The sequence below is a fragment of the Seriola dumerili genome, unplaced genomic scaffold (assembly GCF_002260705.1).
Source record: "Seriola dumerili isolate Sdu_G_001 unplaced genomic scaffold, Sdu_1.0 BDQW01000116.1, whole genome shotgun sequence".
Lineage (NCBI taxonomy): Eukaryota > Metazoa > Chordata > Actinopteri > Carangiformes > Carangidae > Seriola > Seriola dumerili.
In genome coordinates, this window is record NW_019174371.1 from 1743231 (window position 1) to 1756566 (window position 13336).

At 40.4% G+C, this 13336-nt stretch overlaps 1 protein-coding gene across 3 annotated transcripts in view; it reads left to right on the forward strand.

Moving 5' to 3' along the window:
* LOC111223817 (E3 ubiquitin-protein ligase RNF220-like) overlaps positions 1-1421 on the forward strand; it is a 181911-nt gene extending 180490 nt beyond the window's left edge. For all 3 annotated transcript variants that reach the window (XM_022748098.1, XM_022748099.1, XM_022748100.1), the window contains one exon: positions 304-1421. In XM_022748098.1, coding sequence (XP_022603819.1) covers positions 304-375 — 72 coding nt within the window. In that variant the 3' untranslated portion in view covers positions 376-1421. The remainder of the gene's footprint in view (positions 1-303) is intronic.
* The last annotated feature ends 11915 nt before the right edge of the window (positions 1422-13336 follow it).

Here is a 13336-nt window from a genome sequence, read left to right on the forward strand (position 1 = left end):
ATTATATTGGAATAATGTAACTGTAGACTGATAATACATCATCATTAAAAAAAAAAGTTATTGCAAGAAAATACCTCACAGTGTCGTGATGTCACCAAACTCTTCTCCACAACTCGGAGAGAAAAAGCAGCAAATCCTTAAATTTACACAAATATGTTGTTGATGCATTTTCTCATTATTTCAGCAGTGTAACCCTGAGTGAATGAATGAACCCTCTTGTGTGTGGTGTAGATATCACCATATGATGACCTGAACTCATTCTCTAAACATCCAAGCTGACTGTTGTTTCTCTGTCCGTCACAGGGGAACAAGAAGCTGTGTCCACAGTGCAACACCATCACCTCACCCGGAGACCTGAGGCGTGTCTACTTGTAAAGAGCACACACACACACACACACCCCAACCGCCTCTTCGTCCTTCCAATCCATTCCTCCCTCCATCTTGGATTTCATCGACCCTCCCCGTCGATCACCGTTCGTTTCCTCTCTCTCTCTCCCTCTCTCTCTCTCGTGGCCTGGATCAGAGCTCAGAAAGCCTCCGGGAGCGTCCAGAGACGAGGCGGCCGTCTCTGGGACTCCGCTGAAACTTTGAGGAAACTGATTTGACTGAACGACTGAGCAGCGCTCACTGACTCTCTGGCTGCCTGGCCACCCATGAAAAAAAATGAAAATACAGAGACCTGCAATCTCAGCGGCCAACGGGCTCGTTTCCTCTGCCTCACCGACATGACGCCGGGTATCGCCCACTGACGGACTTTTAAGTCAGTGGAGGCGCCCAGCTCGGCCCTACTGAGACATGGTGGCTTCACGCCGCTGCAGCTGGACCTGAAAGGAACTTAATACAGAATATAAAGACTTCTTCTTTTTTTTTTTCCCTCTCGCTCTTCTTCGACATCTCAGCGGTGCTGGACAATGGACTCTACCCTGAAGACTTGACAGAAAGCTTCTTTTTGTTTCCTCTTCTCTAATTCCAGAGAGAAACTCTTACCTTCACGCCACTGTTGCTTAAGAGAATTAAAAAAGGGCCACTAAAAACTGAGCTTTCAACCAAACTGAGAATAACCTCACAACCTTGAAAAGGAGTTAGACACTCTCTCCTCTTCCACCTCTTCTCCCTCTACTTCTTCTTCTTCTCCAAGCGGGCCCTTCCCTCCCCTCTTCCCTCTTTTGTGGTGTTCTAGTGAAGTAAACCAAAATTTCTCCCCCCCTCCAAGATGCAGTGCAAGCACATGTAAAATAGTTCTATGTATGTTTACAATGTTGGATGTAAATGACATAGAGTTCACTCACATACACACACATGCACACACACACACACACACACACACAAACAGATGCAAACACAGGCACATGTTACCATCAGACACACACAGAATATATAATATCAAAGTCCTGTTTTTAGTTGGAAGGGTTTGGGAATGATGTTTGGGGGGGGGGTTAAAAAAAAAATGGCTGAAATTTAAAAAAAACAAAAAGAAAAAAAAGAAAAAAAAAAGCCTTCTGTATTTTTAAGAAAAAAAAAAGATAATTTGAAGAGCCGTTAAAGTTTTATTTCACTGTACAGGAATAAAAAATTTAAGTAATAATAAACTACTCGAGATTAGATGGTCAGGATGTAGGTGGTGTAATTGTTCTGCAGAGCACCGGAGAGATTCCTGTTGCCCAAGGTTTTTCTGCAAACAAGCAGAATGATGGAACTGCTCCTTAGTTGCAACAATGTCCAGCTGAGCCTCTTTTCTTTTTCTTTTTTTTTTTTTCTTTAAACCTCCATTTCTGCTTCCTCTCAGTTGGAGTAACAACATGCTCAGATCATAGTCTAGACACGTTCAGTTTTACCCGTTCACGTCTCAAGAGAAAGCTTTTTCCATCGTTCTCATACTGCTGCGCTGCAACAACAACAAAGGTCCCAAAATGGCAACCCTTAAGGGCAGGTTCTTTCTAAGTTATAACAGATGAGGGGGGAAAGAAGGATGGTCAAGGCTAAACTGGCAACCTCAACAACATCATTTCTCTCTCCCCCCCCTCCCCTCCCCTCCCCTCCCCTCCCCTCTCCACGGCAGCAGCAGCCAAGGTGGTGGTGTGCTTTGTGTTTGTAAAACTATGTATTCTGTGACGTCTGTATTGTTGTAAGAAATGCTGAAAAAAAAAAAAATAAAACTTCTCAAATATCTCGAGTGGTCCCGTTGACACAACCCACCCACCCCCATCCCCCCACCCCTGCGGGTGGTAAAATAAGACATAAGTGCTGTGTTCACTGAAAACAGGTGAGGAAGATGGCCTTAACTGCAAAAGACACACTTGTTCTGTTCATGTGCATTTTTAATAGACTGTGCGTCATCTCAAGTGTCAGTGTTCACGCCGCTCTCATTGGACTTGTTTGCATCTGAAGTTGATCATCTCCATCCACTGTGAAATAATGTAAAAGCCCCACTGTTTAAAGGTTTGTTTTCAGAAAGAAATAAATGGGGTCTGGGATCCTTCTTTACAGCGAGACGAATAATTGTGGGGTGAGAAAAGCATGAGTTGATAGCCGAGTTCTGCTCTGTTCCCTTTGGGTTTAGCTCATCATGTAGTCAACACATCCTGGTAGGTAAACGCTGAATAGGAAAAAAAAAAGAAAAAAAAGGGATGTGATGCTGCGCTGTCGCGTTCACGCTGTGATTCCTCTGATCTTCCTTTGATTCGAACCTGCCCCAAAGATGACAAATTGCACAAGAGGATTGTGTCAGAACTAATTTGTGTCTTGTATATTCTTGGAAATGGTACATGTCTTTCCCGTTTGTAAACTACATTTGACATTAATTAAATGATTGTAAATCTCAATTACTCCCCTCGGCTTTTCTTGTTTCAGTTCCCCTCACTGCTGCCAGCGCATGAACGCCAAGGAAGAAAGTCAGTGTTTTTTTTCTTTTTGTTCAGTCCTTGAGAGTCTGAGCTAATGTTTTATTATTCTTAATTATTGCTGAACATTATAATCCTGATGCAACTCCGTATTGTAACTAGGATGCCTGAAATCGGTCTCAGTCGACTGAGTTATCATTTATGCTACCAACCTATTTGTCTCGTGGCCTCACAAACCGGCCAGGTGAACTCTAGTAACCCCTCACCGAAATATGTCCAAATGCCAGGATTTAATTTAACACACTTAATTAGGTGAAAGTGGATATTGTTAACAACATTTGGGCATGTGTGAGTGGCAGAAGCTGGAAGTTGCAGCTGTTGATCTGCTACTTTTATCTTTCCACCATTTACCTAACCCGTTTACACTATATCAGCTGTTAATGCAGTACTTTTAGATGTCTATTCTATTTCAAATGTTTCCATGCCTTATAGGAATTTCAACCTATCCATTACATGAAGCTTTTCTCTACTTTACTTTTAGCTCGAGTACTAAACTAGTTTTCATGCACTCTCAGTCATGATGTGTAGTGTTCAGTCTAAATATGTGGATATATGTGTTTAATCAAATCGGTTGAGCTACTGTGAAATGACAGGATACCCATGTATGCATATGCATATTCTTCAGAAGGTCCATATCTAATAAGGGTCATTTTCTTTTTGTGGTTGAATGAATGAAGCTGTAGACTGGTGACAGCAGACAGTCCTGATTGGTTACCACTGTAACTATCAATGTGCCAAAACATTAGCATGCTCTCCAGACTGGAGGCTGAGGCAAGATTACCAACAGGGTCTTATCTTTATTAGTATCTTCATTACTGTTATTTTACTTTACTGTGCTCGCATGGTTCTTATTCCCAAATAAAGTATAAGATTATCCAAGTAGAAGGTGAGATACGAGTTCCTACCGCTGCTCAGACAGGCCGCCTGAAACGCAGCTAGAAGATGCTTCCATGCTAAAAGCCTGTTTTCCATAAGGTGAAATAACCACATGTATATGTGTTAGATCATTGTTTGAGTGAATCATTAAGACAAGTGCTGTCAGATGTTAATAAAGTTTTACTGCAGGGGAGGAAACCACAGCGGGAGGTGAGTCTTACTTCAAATCCGACTGTTTTGCGATCAGTTGTGGACGCAGGGCGGCATCGCTGATCTCTAAACCACAATGTGACTACATCCATCCCGACCACCACAAACCTCCGTATAATGTGAATGTTGTCGTTAAATATGCTCCGATAGTGTAGTGCTGCAGAGCAAGAACAAACCCAACTGACTCATAAACATTTCTTAAGTATTTTATTGTATGCACATTCTTTGAAATTATGCACCAAACCTAAGTCTCACCACACAGTAAACATGTTGGTGTAAGATGAAAACACGGCTTTGGAAGGCCCAACCGATGAAACGATGTCGTCCCGGTGATGTAGGCGTCAGATTAGAAAAAGCTTTAATGTGAACTGAGCTGATCCAGTAACTAGACAAGTGATCCTCCAGAGTTTTTAAACATTTTGTCATTTTTACGACTGAAAACTGTAATAATTTTTCACTTCGTCTCGATTCATGTTTGAGACCAGCTTTATTCTTCAGCCTATTGGAAATAGAGAGTGTAACAATTTAGGAAGGAACAAACGTTTGACAGTTTCAGTCCAGTGATTTTGTATCGGATACTACTGCGATACTTTTAGTTCCTAGTATAGGTCAAGCTCCAGAAGCATTAGATCCTACAGTCCCATTACTGAAATCTTTTGTTAGACTTTCCCTGAGGAGTCTTAACAAAATCCACAATATGAATATTCAAGGACCAGTAAGCCATGACTCCAGCCGTTCGTAGCTTCCTGTTGGAAATTTCTGAGCTCAAACTGAGATTCCTCTGACGTCATCGTCAGGGATATATTCTCAAACTTTAAAATGCTCATCTAGAGCCACAGAGGACGTTATGTAACTGGTTTTCCCAGACTAGTGATCAGTACATTTACATTGAACGGCTCAGCCTGTCCTGGTTAGGATCTGGTACTATGAGACAGATGCCGGGACACTCAACAACACCTGACACATGACTTCATATTTTGAGCTGCCTTTATGACAATTATCCCTCCTCACACACCACACAGACCTCCAGGAGTAATAACTCAGGTGAGTGTTACTGTTAGCTGCTGTGGGGCTGGTAAGCTGTTAAAGTGGCTTGTAGTGATCAGGGCTGCTCCCATTTCACTGGTTAGTGAAGCGGACTGAGAGGGCGGCATTGCCATCTAGAGGACTTGAACACACAGTCGCTGTTCTCTCCATAAAACTCCACATAAACCCACCACTGCTATCAGGCAGCAATGAGCAGATGGTGTCAGCATGCTTGGTGAAAAGGTGTGTGTGTGTGTGTGTGTGTGTGTGCGTGCGCTCTTGCATACTCTTGTTAAACAGTGTTATAGAAACTGATCCTGCCAAACATCAGAGCTCATTTAACTGTAACATTAATTAGCAAGAATTACAACAGTATGATCTCTCTAGCAGCAGCTCAGATCTGTGTCCAAGCCTTAAACAAAAGCAGTATTTGCCTGTTTTTTTTTTTTTTACCCCGACCAAGGTAAGGCCTTAGACTGAGCCCTGCCCAGTAAGCGCTCCTGTAAGTGTTGTCAGATGCTAATAAAGTTGTACTGAACGAGAGGCAGCCACAGCAGGAGATAATCTTTGGAGTTGTGTTGAGCTTCTGGACATGACGAATGCAATAATCTGAGGGTATAAGAAAATACAGTATTGTCTAATAAGTACATAATAAATAAGTAAGTAATTTGGAATTTGATGGTTAAAACTGCGCTGATTTTTTCGGCCAGTGTGAACACAACATATCATCACCTTTTTCAGTTGATATGGGAAAACCTGTTAGTGGACAGTTGAGTCTGAGTCATCAAGGTTGAGTCTGAGTGGAGTCCCCATTACCTGAGTCTGAGTCATCAAGGTTGAGTCTGAGTGGAGTCTCAGGACGGACTCCAGTTCTCCAAAGAGCCGACATACAAATAAAGAGCTCTGAATTAAACACAAATAACACAGCTGTCACTATTTCAAAGGGAGTTCATTGACTGTGCGTGACACAATAGCAAAACAAACGCACTCGAAGGTTTGCAGATGCAAAGAGCACCAAGACTAACAAAAAAGTTACAAGGCTCTTCAGCTGTTAAATGCTTCACTATGTTCCACTCAGTTCATGGTGGACATGTTGATCTGGATGCCTTTTGTTGATAAAAGCTCCGCCTTCAACACATCACGCCATCCAAGTTGTCAGTGCAGCTCAAGGATTTAACACCAGCCTGCGCACTTGGACTTTCTGATCAGCAGACTGCAGTCAGTGACGACCTCCTCTTCTCTGATGCTGTACGCTGGCACCCCACAGGGCTGTGTGCTGAGCCCCCTCCTCTGGTCCATGGAAATGTCTTTTGGAGGTCAGACAGTGCGTGTCCTATGTGGATGTACAGTATGGTATGTATGTCTTTATTGGCATTTTACAAACACACACACACACACAGACACTCACACTGACTAATCAATAACAGTATTCTTCCTGCCCCGTCTTCCACCCCACTCCTCACAAATACAACCATACATGATACATTTACAGTGCACGTGCAAAGACCCTTAAATACCCAATCCAAGTAACACACACACACACACACACACACACACAGTTTAACGTGAACTGCATATTGATTTAATCACTGACTTACTATTGGTGGATGAAGAAAATAGTATTGGCCAGGTCAACAGGACAGTGCGTGCGTGCGTGCGTGCGTGCGTGTGTGTGTGTGTAGCTCCAGGTTGGGTGCCAGAAGTACCAGGAAATCTATCCAGGAGGCGCCTGCAGAAAGAGGCAGGAAATGGAACCAGTTGACAGGAGAACCCCCTCAAGGCTAGATCAGAGCCATTAGCACCATTCAGCTCATTAATTAGCTCCACCCTAAACCACTAACAAGTTCCCATGGTTTCTGTTTCCTTTTCAAATGCTGTTGTATGGCTGAGCTTTAAATAAAAAATAATTAGGTAATTTAAATAATGAATGAAATAACATAAATAGTAAAATTGCAAAAATACTCAAATACTCAACACCAGTAGATTTTTTTTTAATTAAGTACAATAGAAATGAAGCAACCCTTTTCATCCCTGTAAAATTAGCCTGTTGAAGCTATAGCCAAAAAGATCTGAAAGTTGTTCTTGAACAATTTGGAGCACAGGCAGTGTTTTGGTCTCTAATAATAATGTATTATGCCTTGTTTTTTTGACATTTTTATACCTTATACCCTATGACGTATACTAGACTGTACTATACAATATTATACTGACATTTTTATTCCTTACTATACTATGACTTTTTTCGACAATTTTTATGCCTTGCTATACAATGATGTATAATGCCTTGCAATACTATGTTTTTTGACATCTTTATGCCTTAATATACTGTGTCCTTTTATGCCTTATTGTATTATTTTTTTTAAGTCTTATTATACAATTATTTATTTATGGGACAACAATAGGAAGGAAGTGTTATTTTTTATTTTTTTATTTTAAATTCCACAAAGGACAGCCCTCAAATCCACATCGAGGTATTAGCAAATGTGAGATAAAATGAGTGGAACTGAAAATCCTCTGCAGCTGCAAATGTATAATTAGTTTTTGTAGAACTACAATTATTACATTTATTGGATGGTGTGAATCCTGCTACTTTGAACAAATATATTACAGCCATAGTCTGTATATACAGCTGCCAAAAGAACAAGGTCTGTGGGGTATACTAAACTTATTTACTGTTCATAGCAGCCAGAATTCTTTCTTCTTTGGTGAATAAACAATCAGATTCTCCTTGGCTTCATACAGTCAGTGATTTGTAAATACTTCCTCCTGTGAAGTTGTTGGGTAAACATCTGAATGAACTGCCACACATTGCTAAGAGCAGTTATTTGATAAACAATGTAATGTAGACACAAGGAAAATTAAGGGAAATATCCAAAATGTCACTCACCCATTTAACATTTTTACAACATTGGTGGATAACCAGTAGTTATCACAGAGCACAGAATCTATGATTTCTTTGAGAATGTAGGATTTAAAACATTTGAACCTCTAAAAGCTCAGTATCACATATCAAATAAGGATTTCTACAAATACTTACAAGTTAGACACGTGCGTGCGTATAAGAAAGCCAACTACTTGTTACTTACAAATGATTCTCTCACATGTTAGAAGTGTTTTTTGGCCATAGAAATAAAAGCTTGAAAAACATGATAGCATGAGGACTTTGTGCAGTGTTTCACACAAACTGAGCTATAATTATATAGACAAGTAATAATATGGAATATTTAAGGTCAGCTTGCAAATATAACTTTTTTACAAAAATTGAATGAAAATGACAAACATATATATCCCTGTTGTCTGCTCTGGCTGCGGCTGTTGCCTCTCCAAGACGATTTTCTCAAGTCGGGAGACCGTCAGCAAAACAGTTCCTCCAACAGGCAGCAGAGACGCGAGGAAAAGACGTAATATTTCCCACTGGTGCCAACAATCACCCGAGGCCTGTCCACACCAGCCGAGACCACATAAGGATGAAGACAGTCATGGGGACATGGCAGGATGTAAGTGTTCCTCGACCTGACCATGATGTCACTCTCAGGCATCCAGATGAAAAATGGGTGCAGCTGGAACAAAAAACATTCATGGTTCAGTGTGAGATACTATCTTGACTTAGTAGTCAAGTTCTTTTGGACTGTGCATGTAGACTGTAATTGGTTAGGCACACGGTACCACACGAGCGTAGCCGGCAAGTTATCATAGAAGCTGTATGTAAGATTATATGACGTCTAAACACCAATACTATTCAGATAAGTGTAAAAAAAGGTTCATGTCCATTCATGATTTAACGCGTAAATTCACCACAAGCCACAGACATATGCTTCAAGCTGTGGCATCGGTCACTGACCAAACGAGCTAGGCTTAGCTAACGTCGACACAACACGTCAGAAAACTTACTGACAAGATGTTTTGACGCCATAATATGAAAACTGTAAACACGAATACATAAAACCATCACGTCCAGTCATTATTCAGGGTGTCGTTTAACCTCAAGTCGCTATCTCTTAAATTACCTAGCGAGCAAAGCTAGCTAGCAGTGACGTTAGCACGAGCGTTGCAAACTGTTTTGAACAGACACCTGGTGATATGATATGACTGTAAATCCATCCTACAATTTCACGTTCATCACAAACAAGGTGTCTTACCTTTAATAAATGAGTGCGAAGTGAAGGAATCGTAGCGTTCAATCGTCTGTTCACCTGTCTTGTCTCCACAGAAGTTTACGTAGAATAAAGGTTTAGAGAAAAAAAACGTAATGGTAATGCTTTTTCCCAACATGGATATGAAGAGTAAAAATAAGTGGTGTGGTGGAAAATATTATTTATACAAAACAGAACACAGCAAACTATTCATATCTTACATTTTTAGTACTTTGGCAGGTAAATATCTGTCTGTATCCCCAAGGGAATATCAAAAACATCGCTTTTCTACATGTTACTTGACATGAAGAAAAAAATTAAAATTGATGAACCGTATAAATAATGATCGCCCATAAACTGTTATCTCAGTGACATCACAGCAAACTATTTTACATTTTCAAACAAAAATTGCAAGACACCTTGCTTGCGGGCTTGCAGTAGATTTGTGCCGACGGCCTGTGCTGTGGCCTTATATAACTTCTGAATCAGCAGATCGTCTTTGTCAGAGTTTCATTGGCTGTGCAAAGCGTCAGTCATCAGCACAGTCGGTTTCTATTGGCTCAATTTTTACACCAGAGAGAGGAGGGGCAGGCCCGGATTCTGGTTGTTTGTTTTAGGATGTGGGCAGGAGATGGAGGCTCCTATTGGTCAAGGGAGGTGTCAATCAAAAGGTCAGAGTGCAGCCGCGATTTCCGGTTTAGGTTTAGTGCTAACTCAAGTAATGGCGGGAAATATGCACGTATGCTGTATAATTTGAAGTGATGCCGTGGTTCTTGTTTTGGACTAAATACTTTACTGGACTGGATTAACTGGACCTTTGCCGATATTACAAGAACCTTTTTGTCAGAGTTTCATCGACTGGCAGAGGACTATGAGACTTCGTAGGTGAGTGGCATCAATTTTTAATTGTTTGTTTGTTAGTTGTTGGTCTGACAGAGGCATTGATTGTACCTGCTGTTATGACTGTATCTTTAAAGGATTTTTATCAATCGAATCGCTATAACGTTAGCTTTCCAAAGATACCTCACGTGAGTGCACACTTACTCACAGGAGTTGTGTACACACTGAAGTTGTGTAGGCCAAGGTAAGGCCCGTCGACGGGTGGTTGGACTGTTTGGGATTGTATTGAGTTAAATACTAAGGGGATACTACAAGGTCCTGCATGACAAACTGGAGGGGCATTTACTGTCAAACACTGCCACCATTTGGAAAGTTAGATTCACTGCGTTAGAACCGGGTAGCAGTAGGCATGAACACAATGCTGTAAGGTGTTACTGACAATGATGATAATAATAATGAACTTCATTTGTATAGCAACTTTCATACAAGAAATGCAGCACAAAGTGTTTCACAACAAATAAATTACATGCACCAAGTGCCTCACATGAAAAGAGCTAAAATGAATATGAAAACATGTTAAAAACTTAAATAGAAGAGATAATTCTACAATGTGAAAGTGGTTTGGAGAAATAGCAAACATGCTACACTTGGAGAGAGTGAGATTTTACAATGAAGATAGAGGAGGTGTGTTTGATAAGATATAGGATCCTGTGCTAAAATTCATTCAAGGTAAGAATTAATGTGTTGAGTCCAATATAAAGCACCATGCTGTGTATTCTGTTTCCCGTTTTTCTCTCAAAGGTTATTGTTATATGTATAGATAATTTTGTTCTTTTTAAAGAAACACTACCTTACTTAATTTAATAGTGACTGTTGCTACTGTTGTTATGTATGATGCGCTGTGTTTGTTTGTTTTTCATTTATTTATTTAGAGTTTTCCTATTCTCCTTTTGTAGGAGTAAAGTACAAGTAATTTGTAGGTACTTGTATTTAACTTCTTTACTCCTACTGTATAGGATACTTCTTCCACACTATATTTCAGTGGGAAATATAGGCCTAGTACTTTTTACTCCATTACATTTATTTTACAGCTGTAAAACAATATTAAGATTTTACATAGTAATTATACATTGTAAGTTCATAACATTAGATAGTTTGTGGCAGTTTGGTAAGGGCTGGAGTCTGACATTTTTCAGCTAATTTTGTTTTTTGCAACAATGAGTAAATGTCCCAATGTCTTTGTTCACTCAGTCATATGTTTAGAGATGACTTAGTTCTAAGGTCCACACTTATGCACCACAGAACTTCTATTAAATGCTGTTATAAGTATTGATGGCAGTGGTTGGTTGATGAATATGCAAGAAAAAGACTGTGGTGTGTCACCATTGAAGAAGGTGGTTTTTCTGGGGCAACTTTGGGTTGTGCCAGGCGCAGATAAAAACCCACAGAATATTCTGGGGCAGATTAAAGATGCTTAACCTGGTGTAATCAAAACCTGTGGTGCATTTGTGTCTGTGGGGAAAAGAGGTTACTAAAGTATACTGTACAAAGAAAAGTTTTTTGTTTTAAAGAAAAAATTTCTATTTGTTAGTTTTCCATTTTTATTTTAATTATTTATATAGATGTATTTTTTTTATTTCATTCATTCCCATTTCATTTTTACCATGTTAATTTTATGTCTTTTCTTGTGAGGCACTTTGTGCATGTAATGTATTGGTGCATTTCTTGTATGAAAGGTGCTATACAAATGAATTATTATTATCATTATCATTATTATTATTGTTGTTGTTGTTATTTTTATTATTATTAATGTCAGTGATAGCTTACAATATTGTGTTCACACCTGCACCAACCATGTCCTCCCGCAGTTAATCTAACTGTCCACACGGTGGCAGTGTTGGACAGCGATAGCCCCTCCAGTTTGTCATGCAAGACCTTGCAGGATCTCCTTAACACATTAATTCATGCAATGTTTTCTATTTATATGTTTGTCTTTTTACTAAAATATCTCACACAGGATTGTTTCTCTCACACAGATATGTCAAAATCAGTGATGCGTTCACTTGCTTGTTTGCTGCAAACCTGTAACTGGTATATGTGACCAGAAAAATACAAATCCCCAACTACATTTGTGAGGTCACATATGACCCTTGATCTACAAATTTACACATTTTACCTCAATGAGCATATTTTTCAAAAACAGACCTAGAAAAGACACAAGACATCAAGTATTTGAAGATACTGTTTATCAAATTGTCAGAACATACCAAACATAAAAATAGAGCGGGGACATGGATACGTACACTAAAGTTTGTGTTTAAAGAAAGTAGGAACACTAGAAGCCGATGCGGGAAAAGGACAGAGAGCTGAGAGAGACGATGATGAGCGAGGTCATCTCACCCGTTTTATCTGCTCCTTTAGTCCCCTTCACCACTCCTCCTTTGATCTTGGTCAGCCCCCCAGGGGAGAACACTGGCCCTCTGTGTGTGTGTGTGTGTGTGTGTGTGTGTGTGTGTGTGTGTGTGTGTGTGTTGGGGAAAGAGGGGGGTCTTGGGGTCTTGCCACAGGATCCCCATATCTTGAAAGGGGGAGATGACAACATGAGATAATGGTGAAAAGGACTAACAGGGGTTTATGGAACGTGTGTGTGTGTGTGTGTGTGTGTGTGTGTGGGAGGGAGGGGGGGCTTGTTCCCTCCTGAAAGACCTGTGATATTCTACCTGCTTGTCTTTAACCCCCCCTCCACCCCACACACACACACACACACACACACACAGACACAGGCAGAGGCTAAACTTTCCTCTCTCACTTGATCTGGTAGTAATATAAAGGACTTATTGTGTCATCTAACTGCACGGTCACAGTTTTACCATGTGTAATATTTATTATTCATTTATTTACTTTTTGTTTGACAGGAAAGAGGAGACAGACAGGAGATACAGGAGTGGGGAAGAGACGTGCAGTAAAGGGTCCAGGCAGCCGGGAGTCGAACCAGGGACCTGTTCCCCAGGGCTCATTATGCCCATATGGTACGCACCCTAACCACTCGCCCCACCACTGTGTATTATTACACATGATAATAGGAAAACCATTACTCTGTGACATAATGTGCAATTGAAAGACGGACTTTAAGAGTTATCTATTGAACATATTTGAGATATTGTGAACAATTGGGAAATTTAAAGAGGTATGTCTGGAGTCTTTGGGGATTACACCCTACTGTGATGTCATCATTTTACATGGGTAAAATGATGCATGGGTAAATGATGAATATAGACACTGGCGGAGGTGGAAGCTGGAAGGAGCCATTGCACAGGTTGTTGTGGAGGTGAACGGGGTGGAGATGGGTTG